We start from the raw sequence: 15,186 nt of genomic DNA, 5'->3' as shown, positions 1-15,186 counted from the left end.
TTTAGCCGGCAATTGGAACCAAGATTCAGATTCGTCATTCGACCACTGGGCAGTACGCAGTTCCTGTTCCGTAAAACCTTCGCCATTTTATTCGTTACAAAGGAAACAATGGGTAATTTGAATTTTCAACTATAATCTTTATTGATAACATTTCTCGTTCGCAGTTTATCGTCTTCAACTCTTATCATATTATGACGTACAGCTTTTATGTATATGTATATGTTTATGTATATTTATTTGTATGTATATATATGCAATAAATATTTTTTGTGGGTTCTTTAATGTTGTCATTTTTTGTGTTTTCGTATTTAGGGAGTATGCGTGCGTATATGCTTAGTGCAGTTGCATTTCGAAGCCTGACAATCTACATATCTGACAATGTTTACCAATAATTTGACTTTGCCTAATTGTTTTCAGTTTATGCACGAACTTATAGAACGAAAGTAATCTACATATGTATACACATCCATATAGCACCGCGAAATGTACAAAAAAAAACTTATGGAATCATAGATAACTTATGTTTAAAGAAAATGAACCTTAAACCAAAGTGTCATAGCTGTAACATAATCATCGTAATAACAACTAAAAACTAAGAACTTAAAATATATTTTTGTACAATTTTGCATGTATCGCTTGCATTAAGATTCATTTTTGTCTATTAACAATTTCTCGTTGTTTATCTTGTGGGGTATTTCGATTAAAATTTTGTATATATAGTTTTGAATAGAGCTATGCGTTTTCAATAACTTTTAAAGTTATATAGACATTAAATTCAACCAGCGATTGCGTGTAATTTTATCCATTGACTTGAATTGCATTGTATTTTGTAATATTCACCAACATGATCTAATATTTATTTTTAACCGCTTCCCCAGCTTTCAATTTCCGATTTCTTTCATTAATTGCCTGGCTAATTGACCTACATTTAAATAATTATATGTACGCGTGTGTATATTATAGCATTATGCTCGTTTAAATATTTATAATTTAAAATTAATATATGCATGTCGTAGTTCAGCGTCGCTTGTTATATGTATGTTCACGTTTAAATACAATTCAATTATATTTCATCAGTTATGCATTTATAATATTCCATTATTAATAATTGCGATAGGTACCTTTTGGGGGAAATTGCGAAGGTTGAAAGCGCATTGAGTGCGCAGTGCGTTATCTGGTTGAGTTCGATTCTGAGTCTCTAGCTAAAGATTTTGATGCCCTTGCTGTTGATATATCTCTTCTTCTGACTGATCTTAAAAACTTGTTCATATCAAATGCAATAATATTGGCTCCAAAAGTGGTTTTAACTGCTGTTGTCTGGTTGTTTGGTTAGTTACTTTTGTAGAGAAAATGCGCTACTCTCGAAAAGTCTGTTACAAAAGTCTTTAAAGTTATTGTTTTAGTTGTCATGAATGCTGTCATGATTTTTGACCAATTTCCATTCGTAAGCCTTTCAGGAACGTATTTGATTCGTCTCAAATCCAACTCAAGTCGAACACAATTGAATCTGAAACTACCTTAATTTTTCAATCGATATTCCTACAAAACGTCAAGAACGCCCGCTAATTGTGTGTAATTGATATCGTTTTTCTTTAATGACTTTGCAATTGTTTGCTTAAATTGATATGTTGAATCTTTGATTTCCATATTGTATATGTATGTTGTATATATATAATAATAATATGCATAGTATCGATAACAATCGTTTTCCCGACCCAATTTACGTCTGATTTCCGATTTTATAATAGTCTTTTCAACAGATATACATATAACATTCCATATAACTCAGTCACATTTATGAATTGATACGATTTTCGGTTAAAATTGTTAGCAAATTTCCTAGTTTGATTCTCAAGATAAATGCAGCGGATATTGTGCCTGATTAATATATTCAATAATCGCTTATCGGAGTTATTTAATTAGTTGTTGCTGTTGCCGTTTAGCTATAAAAATTGTCGCGTTGCTGGAATATCGGCAGTGGTTCGCTTGGTGACTCCGGTCGCAGCTCGTCCTCCTCCTCCTGGTTTGCTTTTTCGGCCATTGCTTTTTCTGTGGGTTAACAAAAATGGCCAAAAGTTAGTGCATCATATCATAAAAATTGTATAGCTTAGACCAAAAACCCCTCCAAGCGTGCTGTAAAAGTTTGAAGTATATGTAGGTTATATAGAAAAAAAGTACACCGATAACCCATTTGGAAGTATATATATATCGTGTAAGTTTTGGTTTGTGTTGGGTTTGTTTGTAAAAGTTGTTTGTTGATTCTTGCTTGCTGCTAGTACTCCTGTCTTAGCTGTTTTATTGGTGCTTTGAGCTATACTTACTCGTTTTCGTCAGCGATTTATCGCATCTTGACTCTTTTTGACAAACTTTTATACGCATGTTAGGCAGTGCAGAAATTTAGTTCCGAAACTAAGCAATTTGCATGGAATTTGATTTCAAAACTTTCTCAAACCTAAACAATTTTATTCTCAGACTAAAAAATGTGGTTTTTTAAAAACTTCTCCTTTATACAATTTTTTAACCAATATCCTTTTTATTTTCCAATAGTTTGCTTTGAAGTGCTAATAGTGCTTCTTTAGAAGTGCTGCTAACATTTTCTTTTTATTTTTTAAGGTGTTTGGTAAGTTTTGTGTTTAGTGGATTAGTGGCTTAGTGTAGGAGTGCTTTTTTCCCAAGGTGTTATATTTTACAATATAATTTATAGTTATGGCGTGCAGGTTGATTAATTTATGGGACCAATATATTATAGAATCATCATTAAAGCTAGGCAGACTTTTTGGCGTGATTATACATGGAATGCATGGCATGGTAGCTACAATACTCGGTTCATTGTTTATTTATGAATATTGTATTAATCGAAATGTGTACAAACCTGGACTTACGGAATCGTATTTCTGTTGTTGTTGTTCTTGTGCTTGTTGTTGTTGTACTTGTTCTTGTTGCTATTGCGTTGCTGTTTATTGTTGTTGTCGTTTTTTCTATTGTTTCATGTTTAGTAATTTCTTTTTGTTTTTGTGAAGTTTGCTTTTTTGTTTGGAGTGAGTTTTTTTTGTGAGTTTAGCATGCTTTAAATCTCAATATCGCGTGTGTGTTTGTTTGCCGTTGTTGTTACTGAATACTTAGGTGTAACGTACTATTTTTGCATATATTTGTATGTTTCGAATGTACTGAACAAGATATATATATTATATGTATAGTATGTTGCGCGAATCGTGATGCGAACCCTCTTAGTTATCGATTTGCAAACACAAAGTGAAACGTAAATCAAATGCAATGCAATGTAAAACACAAAATGTGAACAAAAACAACTTGACAGGCTACTTGCGGATTAGTTGTGACTATTGGGATTGCCTAGAAAAATATGCAAAACAAATAAAATAAACATATAAAATTAAACGAATATAAATAAATAAAATGAAAATAAAATATATTAAATTAAAAAAAAGTGTAACTTCTATAGAATAAATATTAATATTAGTAAATATTTAAGTGATTTTACATTTTTTTCATCTCGAACGAATGCAATTCCCCAATGCAATTTAATTTTGTCTTGAATTTTAGATATGTCTGTGGACCAACACTGCGTATACGCAATGTGCATATTCTCATTGAATCTATGACATGGATGGTTACTTAATTTACGATTAATTATAGATTATAGAACTGGTCGAGTGCAAAGCGAACGAATGAGAGGACACTGTTGGAGAAGAGGTTGGAAATGTTTGTACGATTGACTGTTTGTTGACAGTGTTTGATGTTGTTTGAAGTTGTTTGTTTGAGTGAGTGGGTGTGGGTGTGAAAAGTGTGGTCTTGGCTGTGAAAAAGGGGCTATGGAGTCGGACGCCGTCGATGAGCTCGCAATGAGGTGGGGGGATGATCTGAGATATCTTATTCGAACTGGGGACTTAACGCATTAGATTAGATGGTATGCTTATGATATGTATTATCATTAATCATCTAGAAATCAGAAAGAGTCGAAAGAAGATACATATATAGAGATTAGAAGAGCATAAAGTTGATAGTTTGAAATGAAGGGGCAGGTAGACAGAGTTGGACGGGACTCTGACATGGTTAGATTACACTGAATTAACGCTTATGTATATACACACATATAGTAGTAGTAATATCATCGATTTGGAGAGCTTATTAGTAATGAACATAAACATGGAACAGAAACGAAACTGGCAAGGCATTGCTTATATGGTTGAATCGGGATTTACTTTCGGATATCAATTGGAACTCAACACGAAGGTCAACTGCTGGTAAAAGACCTAAGACAACCCTGGATGCATTCTACTCACCGGCTACGATCTTGCTGACTTGCATCACCTGCTGGGCCAGGATTTGGTTGAGCTGCAACAGGTGCTCGCGTTGTTTCTTCTCAGCGTTGAGTTTGCTCGGCGGCAGGCTCTCATTTTCCTATTTAAAAATATATTTATTAGTTAAGATTACTCAGAAAAGAAAAAGAAACATACGTTGCTGCTAATGGGGGCTTCGGCCAGCATTTTCTTGATGGACTCGACCTTCTCCTGACGGCGTTTCTTCTCCTCCGGCGACAGTTCGGGCGTCTGTTAGATTTTTAAGAAATTAAACGCCCATTGCATTTAATATCGATTTAATACTTACTGTTTCTGGTATGTAACGCTCGGGTATGACTATTTTGTTCGGCGCCAAGAGCAAGTTATCAATGGTATTCTCCGAAATTTTCTCACCCTGCCCCAGAGCTGATCGCACCACATCGGGGGCATTCATTCGCGGCCGCAGAGCCACCTCCATGTCCAGGTCATCGCGAGCTCGCCAGTTAGTGTTCTGTAACATGATTTTAAAAAGTTATTTTCATTTAATTTTAAAAAATTAAAACGTAAACTACACTTACATTGCGATTCATATCGTTCTCGGCCTGCACCTTCTCCATGGCCTTCTGATTGACATTATTCGGGGCAGTATAGTGACGTCTCTTCTCCCGGGGCACTGCCCGTCGATGCTTGTGAGGAGGCGGCACTTTCTCCACCACCTTCTCGGTGTCCTCAGAGGCCGATCCGGCGGACATTTCGTTGATGATCTGACGGGCAGCCACGCTCTGGAACACAGGCTCCGGACTAAGATCCGTGAGGCTCTTGTTCAGGCTCTGCAAGGAGTCGGTTTTGGTGCGCAAGGCCACGCGGGCACTGTCGCGAGAAGGATTCGCCTGCTGCTGGAGCTGCTTGGCGAAGTAGGCATTGGCCAGCGGGTTCAGGTGCTCCCTCTGCTGGTGGTGGTGCCCATTGCTGCTCTGTGGTGCCGGCGGTGGTGGCGGCTGGTGCTCGTAGTTGCTGTTCCGGTCGTAGTCATAGCCACCTCCGTTGTTGTAGTGGTGGTGGCCGTTGGTCTTTCCATTCATGTGTCGACTGTGCCGCGGCTTGGGAGGTTCAGAGTAGTTTCTAGGCAGTGACTTGGAGCGGCTGTGGTGACCATTGGTCATCGGCTGCTCCTCGTTGTTCTGTGGATACATGGCGTTCTGTTCGCGCTGCTGCTGGGCATACATCTCCTCCTCCATCACCTGGTCCAGATTCTGGATGGAGCTGCTCAGTCCCCGTTCGCTGCGATCCCGATGTCGGCGCTCCGATTCCCTCTTCACAATCCTCACGGTCTTGATTTCCTGCTTCTCCAGGCCCATGGCGAAGGGGTTGCTTTCCAAGAAGCCATCGCTCTCCATTCCGCTCATCTCTAGGGCATCGCTGCTTCCGCCGCCGTTGTAGCGGTTATAGTCGTTTAACTTCGAGGAGCTATTGGTGTCCACATACAAAGGAGTGGATAGGTTCAGGCTGGAGTCGTTTAGGTGCTGCCGACTACCACTCTTCAGCATATTGGAGTCCAAGTCCGTTTCGGTCCAGCTGGTCGAGTTGCTGCGCTTCTTCAGGCTGCCGTTGGTGGAGCCCCCACCGTTCATAACCTCCTGCTTTCCAATCTCCTGGTACAACCGGCTCGAGTTCTCCGTCAGCTGGCGCACTGCGGTGCTGAGTTCATGTCGCTGCCTTTGCATATCCCCCACCAAGGACTGGACACGCTCCAGTTCGGATTGTAAAACAGCTGCGTTTTGGTCGCCATTCATGGGTGCAGCAGCGTCGATTCCGTTTGTGGCAGCTCCTCGAGTGTCCTGCACTTTCTGGCGCAAAAGCAGCAGCTCCTGCTCCAGTCGAGCATTACCCGCCACTGTCTGCTCCAGTTTCTGAAATGTTAGATTTTGGTTTAGTCGGGTTGCTCTTTAATTTGGATAGGGCACATGCAGCAGAAGCTACAAAAATGAGAAGTCTTTTGCATTCAATTCTATAGTTGAGCTTTTGAAATGTTTCATTTGAAGGAGATCTTTTGTTTGAATAGAAATTTAATTATATTTTTGTTGAAACCTCTTTTTTATCAAAAAATTAATGCTTTTAAATGATGAATGGAACGACAAAGAAACCATAAAAAGTTTTCATTTGTTCTATCAAAAACTGCATAGACTTTTGCATATCGAATGAAGTTGAAGCTCTGAAAATGGATTACACTTTTTAAATTAGTTTTTTTTGTTAGTTACATAAGCGACATGCTAAGCTCAAGCAGACATACATATAAGACGCATCTTGTCAGATGTGGACACAAAATGCAAAAAACTTCTACTAGGCACCTTGGATACCTTTGAGTTCTCAGCCAGAAGCTGATGGACACGCGACAGTTCGCGCTCCAAAATGTGTTGTTGCTTCTTGGCCGCCTCCAGAGCCATGGGCGTGGCATTGCTGTCTTGGATTCTAGCCCTCAGACCACCCAAAGCTCGCTCAAGGTCCTCCTTGTCGCGCTGCAGGCTCTGCAGAGTTCCAGACTCTTCCTGCAGGAGTTGATCCAGTTGGTAGAGCTCATGAACCTTGGCCTGAGCAAGAAAGGTGTAACAATTATAATTAAATATTTATAATTTATTAGTATATTTTTAAGGTTTTCTTAGCCTACCTGTAGCTCGGCCTGATTGGGACTGAGACGGTCCCATTGCTGCTGCTCTTCCTGCAGCATCTGCCGCTCCTGCATACGCTGATTGAACTCCACACGCTCGATAGTGGTTGGCTGGACTCTGCCGTTGGCATCGTTCCGGTATAGTGAACCCAACTTGACCATGTTGTCCACCAGATTGACCAAGGGCTTGCTCTTCTCATAGTGCCGTTCCAAGTCCAAAAGGTGCTGTTTCAAATAGTCCAGTCGCTGGATGCTCTCAGCTCGCGTTAAACCTTCGGCACTGCGCAGGCGATTCTGTTTGGAATTTGGAATTGGTCTTGTTAGTTTTTAGTCTTAAATTAAGATAATTAAATTAAATTTAGTTAATCAAGCATAGAATTAGTCATAAAACCAGCCACCTGATGTTAGCCATAACCACAGTCCCCCCACCGGAAAAAAACATGGAAATAATAGATGCTCTATCCACCTGGACATCGTGCATATCACTGCAGCACTGCTCGATGGCTCTGGCCGTTTGGCTGCTCTGGCGTCTCAGTTGAATCAGGAGAAGGACCAGCTCCTCGTGGGTACGGCTCAACAAATCCCCAGCCGACATTTCCAGGTTCTGTGGGTGGTGCAAAATTATAAATGCTACTGCGTTTTTTCTTTTTCTAATATTTCATAAATTCAATAAACAACTAATTGATTTAATTTTCCTCAAAATCAGTATATCAACAGTATCCTTTCATTTCTATTTTGAATAATTAAGCTCAAGTCCTGACAAACTATATATTTGTATAATTGGGCACTTTAAGATTAATGGGAAATCTGAAACTTTGTTGAATCAAGGTAGTAAACGTTGCTTAACCTCTTCACTTACCCTAATCTGGCTGCTGGTCTCCCTCTCGAGCATATCGATTTCCGCCCGACTACCGGTGCGCCGCATACGGAACTGCTGCTGCTGATGCTGCGGAGTGGATGTGGCCAATCCGGCTCCGTTTCCGGCGTAGAGTCCGCGGTCCGTGAGCACAGTGTTCTTGGCGTACTTGGTCTCGGCGGCTCCTCCATAGTACGGGGCAAACGCTGACTCCTGCTGCTGATGGTGGGTATCTGAGGGATCCGGCTTCACCGTGAGGTTGCCCATGGGCAGGTTGTTAACATTGCGCACGGATATTGAGGCTACAAGGATGGAGAATGTAATTAGCCAAATACTTTCGGTGGGAAATTGTTTATGGAGGGGGCGGCAGGCTTAAAATAGTTTTTGGAATGCGTGCGCGAAATATTTAGGATTTAGGAAAGCAATCAGTCAGTCAGCAGTTGTGTGGAATATTTAATTTTTCTGGCAAGGGCTGGCTGTATTATTTGAAGTAATTCATTTTTTCGGAGATAGGATAGTAGCTACAAGCGGAAATTGTTGGTTTTTACTGATCAGTGGCTGTATCTGATGGAAATCTGTTAAGCTGCCTAGAACGGAGAGTGTGTTTATCTAGTTTTTGTAAATTTTAAAGATTTTTTTTCCAACTATACAGCGTGAGTGTTTCATAGAATTGGTGCGAGTTTGTGTTGGGATGGTGAGTGAGTGGCAGAATATTTACAAGCGCTTTAATGACTTAATGAGATATGAGGGTTGTCATAATTTATTTTATATATATATAAGTTTGCTTACCAGTTGATTAATTAAACAAAACAACACAACAACAATAATGACGACAACAACAACAACAACAACAGTAAAAGTAACAGTGACAATTGACAAAACAAATAAGAGACTATCTAACTGAAAAACATAATGATGATGGTGATTGGCAAACAAAAGTCCACGCAGAGCGATAGATATACATATAAAAAAAAATCATTGCCAGACGGTGGAAAATTGGGAAAATGTGGAAAATTGGGAAAACTAATTTAAAACTACGGAAAGCCTGCATTGCGAATATTTATATGGTTTTTGGGCTGGGCTATTGCCTGCCTCAGTGGTTGTTGTTCCTGGACTTTCTGCCCGATGCCAGAGGATTGCCATTGGCATCGTCATTGGAGGTTGTGCTATTGTTCAGCTGTTGGATGATGGAGCGCACATTGCTGGTGAGGGGCAGGTGGGCAACACCCCCCGAATTATGGCCTCCGGTGGTCTCTGTGTTGCTGTGGTGACTCTTCATCAGGCCACTCGACATGGCATCCCACTGGCGTATGGTTTCGCGATCCAGCTCGTTGGATTTGTGCGACAAATTGGAGGCCGTCTCTTCCCGCAGGACCTCGTACACATCGGAGTCGTTATGATCCTGGTTCAGCGATGCGTTCTCCAAAAGTTGGACATAGACATCATGTTCATTCAGGGGCTGCGGCTGGGCCGGCTGTCGCGGCTTCTGGCTATCGTTCACATAGGTCACCTCGCGGCTCAACTTGGCTTTAGGGGTGCTGGCGACTGGACCTGCTGTTATCCTGTCCAGGTCGTCCAGGGATCGGGCATGTCGCTGCGAGACGCGCCGTAAGCTTTCCCGCCAGAGAGCATCCTCCTCCCAAAGCAACTCGCCACCTAGAACTGAGAGGTTGGGATTCACATTATTGGACGGGGTCTTTCCAGGTGTAACACCTCCCACTTCTCCGCCTCCGCCTAAGCCACTGCCTGCATCCGAATCTTCACCAGCACCATCGTTAGGGTTGCCATCGCTACCACCAATCGTCTTACGAGCGAGATTTGTGTTTTTAGTAGTTGTGAGATATGAATGTGATGGGTTTAGTGAGCCACTACCGCTACTCTCTGGTGGCTCCACTGCGTCCGCCAGTTGGTTGTTGTTCAGCTTCAGGTTCTTGTTGCTTAGCTTCTCGTTGTTATCCTTCATGCAGTACAGGTTCTTGCTGTCGATAGCCTGATCCTTATCCACCAAGGCGTCCACATTGAACCTGTCGATGGGGTTGTGGATGTGGGCAATGTTCAAGCCATGGGCGTGTATATCGCGCTGGTTATTCAACTGTGGTGGTGTCGGCAGCTCCGAGTAGTAATAAGGGGCTGATTGAGTGGATATGTTGCTGTTGTTGCGACTATGAAGCGCCACCAAGCAGGCAGCAGCGGCTCCTCCACCCGGCAACTGCTCCAATCCACCTGAGCCTCCGCCTAGCTGCTGAATGGAGTCCGTGGAGGAGAGAAAGTGTATGTTTCCGTAAAAGTGCTGCTCCTCGTCTTCGGCGTTGCGGAATGTTTTCGGCGGCTTAATGAGGTTTGTGAGGATATCTGCTCCGGCAGCGGCATTGGCATCGTTCAGCAGGTGACTCGTGGGCGTGGCCTGACCCGTGGGCAGGTGCAAATGGCTCAGGTAGGTGTCCAGCTCGTGACTGCTCAGGGTCTCCTCGAACTGTTCGCTCAGGGACTCGATTTCGCTGATGGACTCCTGCGAAAGGGGTCTCCTCGACCTCTGGCGATCCAGCTCCGAGTCTGATCTCTGGCGGAACTCCACCGATTCATTCTCGCTGCTCAGGGGTAGCGAATTGTTGCTGGTGCACCGCTGCTGTTGACCTCTCCTCCGGTACAAGTCCAGGTCCGAGGAGGTGCGGGAGCTATTGTCCGTCAACTGGCAACTGTAGTTGGAGTCGGACAGAGTACGGGCGTGATGTTGCTGCGGAGGCGTGGCCGTAACCTGCAATCTCTGAGGCGTAAGTCTCATCTTGGTGAAGTGATCGGGTAGCGAAAGTCGACTGCTCTTCAGGGTAGGACTTGGAGCAGCTTTGGGTAAGTTCAAGGACGTATTGCTGGCATGCATTTTGGGGAGCTGCTCGTAGGAGAGATTCACTTTGCTGTTGCTGTCACGACGCTTCACTGTATCGTAGTGCTCCGAGGAAAATATTTCCTCTGTCTTTAGCTCCTCCATGGGTGGCGGCGAGTCTGGAATGGGAGGCGGTGGCAGGATTTCGCTGTCAGAACTCTCGGCATAGTTGTTGAGGGGCGTGGAGGCTCCCAAATAGTAGGAAGCCGGCCTAAAGGTGTCCGACAGGCTGAAACGGGATCGGGATCTCAGCTTCTTGGCCTCCAGCTGCTGCCTGCTGCTCTCGTCATCCGCGTCCGAGCTGTCACTGGCCAAGGCCAAGGCGCTCTTGGCCGGCTTGAGGATATCCGGCATGTCCTTTCCCTGACGTTTCTTGGTTTTCTTCTTCAGCGTTTCGCTTCCTGATTTCTTAGCCTTCTTGAGGGTGGATCGGCCTGAGGAACAGTGCGCCTCTTCGACTGGTGGCGGAGCAGGCTTCACCCCTGCTAGTTCCATATAGACAGGCTCCGATTTGGTGGTTACCTTCACTTCGCAGGAGCTGGCCAGGCACATGATTTCATAGTTGCTCTTGCTATCGTCCTCCTCAATGCCCTTGGTCATCTCCACGTAGTGATTTTCCTCCTCCTCGGCATAGCACTCGTGCATGCTGACCAAAGTGAGGACACCAGGCTGGCCCAGTTCCACCTTTTTAGGTGTCATGGGCAAATAGTGACTCTCGTCGAATTGCTGGTCGGTGGGGGTGATGGGTTCATTGACATAAATCTGCTGCAGCTCCTTCTCCTCTTCCTGCTCTTTTTTCAGCTTTTCAGTTTCAGGATCCAGGTGCTCGGAGCCCTCATCCGCATCCTCTTCGTCCTGCGCCAGAGCCTCGTCAATGTCATCGTCAGTGTACTCTTCACAGGCTGTGCTCTCATCTTCGTCCTCCGCCTCGTCCTCATCATCTTCTTCGTCTTCCGCAACGCCCGCATTCATATCCTCGCCGGGAATCGGCTTGCTTTCCGCTGTGGGTGTCAGGTCCTCCTCCGGGGCCTGAAGTTGTTCCTTCTGCTGTTGTTGCTCCTTGAACAGCTTCAGTTGCATAAGCATGGGTGTCTCCTCGGGATCCGTAATCGCTGTCTTGCTGTCGGAGGCGATTGGCCTGCCAAACTCCATGTTCTCGTAGTTGCTGCTGCTGACCAGCTTGTTGCTGTACACGGGAACATAATTGGCATTCTGCGGCGATTTGGGTGCTATTTTCTTTGGCAAAATGGGTACAGGCTCAGAGTCCCCTTCCTCCAGCTCCGACTCCTGCTCCTTTCCTGAATAATGCGCCTGAATCACCTGAATAATGCGGGTCTTGCTCGCCTCATGCACTTTCAAAATGGGCTTTAGCTGGAATTTGGCATTGGTTGCTTTTAGTGTTGATGGTGTTGTTTGGACTGGTTGCACTGTTTGGACTGTTTGGCTTGGTGTGGCAGCTACCTCTGTTGCAGCTATTGTTGCTATTGTTGGACTGTCTAAATTTGTGCTACTGCTATGATTTTCTATTGCTGCTGTTGTTGTTGCTACCTGTTGGGATGTTGTTGTTGTTGTTGGTCGTGGTTCTGTTTCTGTTTCAGTTTCTGTTGTTGTGGTATTTGTTGTTGATGTTGACCTTCCTGCCGCCGCTTTATACAAGTTTTCATCCACAGTCGCATCTGGGATACGTGCGTATTGTTTGTTTATGTTTAATTTGCAAGTTATCATTCATTCAATTATTTTTTTTTTTTGTTTTTGATAATTTCAAACGGATTACATTTACAGCATTTACATAAATTGAGGTAAAATATTGTTTTCAAAGAGTTACCAAAATTCAAATTTTTGATTGTTTGTATGGAAAAAGAAGAAATATAAAACATGTTTGTATATCTTTGCTGGTTTGGAAAGTAATTAAATTCAATCGAATGGGTTGTCGATTGCGCTATGAGCCCAGATTCAGATTGAGTTTCATTATTTAGAGTTTAGAGTTTGGTTTGGTTTGGTTGTTTGGGTTTTAGTGCGAAGTTTACAGCGGCATTTAGTAGTGGAAATACCAAGCACCAATTGTCATGAATGGAAAACATATGTATACCATAAATGTATATGTATTTATGAATGAAACGAGACTACTTTAATATGTATACCATTTTCCAAAAACTAAACCCATGAAAGATAAAGAGTGTGTGTTCAAACAGAGAGAGATTTATTGACTACAGAGATACAGATTAGCCTCTTTTTCCTCAAAATACAGGCAACAATAAATGTTAGCTAAGGTTGGCCAGAAACTTGAAACATGGCCGGAAGTTCGTTCTTTGTGTTGCCTACTTTTGGGCTTCAACTGTAAATCGGTTCACGTTGCTTTCGATTATAATTTATATTTTATTAATTATTTTTTTTTTTAGGAAATTTGTGCATGTCAATGTATGTGTTGTGTGTGTGCGCACGGCAGGAAGGTTTTTTTGTTCGAATAATCTATGAAACTAGCTTAGCGAGCTTGTCTAGTTTTGGCTCTTCGTATTGCCTATTGCCTATTTTTAATTAACCATATTAAATCATAAAACAATGCAACAAAAAATGGCAGAAACACACTGCTATCCACTACATGAAGCTTTTATTTGTTTAGTCTGGCGTCTGGACATGATAGATTAGCATGGAAATAGGGTTAGGCTTATAATTAGTTCATCTAGACGGCCTAAAAGTTGGCCCAGAAGCAAAAAAGGATGTCAGAAACAGAAACAACAGCCCCGACCACTGAGTGGGCTTTTATGCGGGTCTTTTAAAGTTCATAGTTTAAAGTTTAAAGCAAAGCAAGCGACGGCGTTTTCAATTACAAGTAAACAACTTGCTCTTGAAGGGGAAAACTCGACAACCACAAAGCACAAGAGCGAGGAGGACCTGCACAAGGACCTGCAACTAAACATGCAACTAACTGGAAAGCAAAGCCAGAGAGTAAATAAAAGTAAAAGTAGGAAGCGCACAGGATGCCAGCGCGGTTAGCAACAGCTACAGATACAGATACAGATAAAAATAAAGATACAGCTACTCATGTCTAAAAAGATATATACTAGATTTATGCGCACAAATAGTTACAAATAAAAGATCTAACAATTTAAAGACCTCTTGAATTTTTTACTTTTTAAGATATTGGCGCATAAATATAGTTTCAGATACAGATCAGAGACAGTTAAAGATACAGATACAGATAAAGATAGAGACAAATTACATAGAAACAGAGTTGAAGCCAAGCAAAATGGGATTTTAAGATACAAGTAGCATTCAGATCGAGACTTACCTTCATCATCCGAGGAGTAGTTGTTGTACGCCACTCCACCAGGTCCCATGTTAGCCTGTGATTCGGATCGAGAGCGTTGGATTCCTGCGGCTGTAGCGGCATTTCCTGCCCCCGAAGCACTTCCGTTTCCGGCTGCACTACCATTGCCATTGCCGTTGCCCACCAGACCCGTCTTGCCCGCCTGAGGGGCATAGCGTGCTCCACTGGCCACTGCCGTAGATGCCAGAAGTATGTTCGGATTGCTGCCCAGCTTTGACATGGCGGACATGTTGCTACCGCCCTGCTGGATGCCCTTGCGGGTCAAAGGTGACTGCAGCATGCGCTGCTTCCACTCCAGCAGACGCTTCATGGACTCCTCCCGCTTCCTCTCACCCTCCTGGTGCTGCGGGGAGGGGGCAGCTCCCGATGTGGGTGACGTGGTGGTGGAGTTGGCCGCCGAATAGTCATCATCCATGCCGTTTCTCTTGGGCAGTCGAGCACTGGCGGAACGCAGGAACTGCTCGTTTTTGCAGATTATCTCCTGGGTGGACATCGATGGCGGAAATATGGAGCCGGGGTGCACGTTCAGCGGTGGCAGGTCCTCCTGCTGCGGTGACTGCAGTTGCGACCCCATCGCTCGTCCCTGGCTGGCCGATCGACTCATCCTGGGCATGCTACTGGCCTGAGCATGGGCCTGGGCCTGCGCCTCGGCCAGCAGCTCCTGTCGCTTGTAGGCCCTCTCATACGGATTCTCGTAGCCGATGGTGTTAACGCCGGAATTGATATCTCCGGCCGCAGTTCGATAGCTTCCCGCCTGCTGCGGTTGAGCCCCGTTCTGCAGATAGAGGGCGCTCTTTCGCATCTTGTCCGCATAACTCGCCTCCGAATAGTAGAAGCTGTCCGGTGTCCGGTTGATGTCCAAACTGGACTTGGGTCTGGGTGCCCGGCCGCTCTCCTGCTGGCTCTGGGCAATGGCTGCCGCGGCAGCCGCAGCAGCAGCCTCGGCACGCGCCTCATACTCCAGGAAGTCGGCCGAATGCGGACGCACGATGGCCGCCGCTGTGCGAGCACGCAAGTCCATTGTATTGATTAGTTGATCAGCGCCGCTGGCCTGGAAAGGCACAAAAACGAAAACAGTTAGCAAGGGTTATGTAATGGTTCGTTTCAAATGGCTATTGCATTTTTAACTAGGCCTGCACTACGAAAAACAGAGGCTCG

At 43.9% G+C, this 15,186-nt stretch overlaps 1 protein-coding gene across 7 annotated transcripts in view; it reads right to left on the bottom strand.

The window, feature by feature from the left end:
• Positions 1-116: 116 nt before the first annotated feature.
• The window catches only part of kmr (kramer), a 48,470-nt gene continuing 33,400 nt past the window's right edge, over positions 117-15,186 (bottom strand). The window contains exons 3-13 of one of the 7 annotated variants that reach the window (XR_011443413.1): positions 13,990-15,079; positions 7,823-8,121; positions 7,430-7,567; positions 6,964-7,257; positions 6,656-6,886; positions 4,877-6,208; positions 4,627-4,809; positions 4,476-4,568; positions 4,302-4,419; positions 2,883-3,351; positions 117-2,049 (exon numbers count right to left, since the gene is read on the bottom strand). Coding sequence is in view for 6 of the 7 variants with exons in the window: in XM_070282084.1 (XP_070138185.1) it covers positions 1,940-2,049; positions 4,302-4,419; positions 4,476-4,568; positions 4,627-4,809; positions 4,877-6,208; positions 6,656-6,886; positions 6,964-7,257; positions 7,823-8,121; positions 8,942-12,376; positions 13,990-15,079 (7,185 nt within the window). In the remaining variant the exon portion in view is untranslated. Of the gene's footprint in view, positions 2,050-2,872; positions 3,352-3,540; positions 3,958-4,301; positions 4,420-4,475; positions 4,569-4,626; positions 4,810-4,876; positions 6,209-6,655; positions 6,887-6,963; positions 7,258-7,429; positions 7,568-7,822; positions 8,122-8,806; positions 12,377-13,989; positions 15,080-15,186 lie in introns of those variants that run through there. The other 6 variants (XM_070282084.1, XM_070282080.1, XM_070282081.1 and 3 more) reach the window with 6 other exon arrangements.

Source organism: Drosophila bipectinata, chromosome 3R, assembly GCF_030179905.1.
Source record: "Drosophila bipectinata strain 14024-0381.07 chromosome 3R, DbipHiC1v2, whole genome shotgun sequence".
Lineage (NCBI taxonomy): Eukaryota > Metazoa > Arthropoda > Insecta > Diptera > Drosophilidae > Drosophila > Drosophila bipectinata.
The sequence above is the reverse complement of the archived record's forward strand: the minus strand, read 5'-3'. Positions and strand labels throughout refer to the sequence as shown.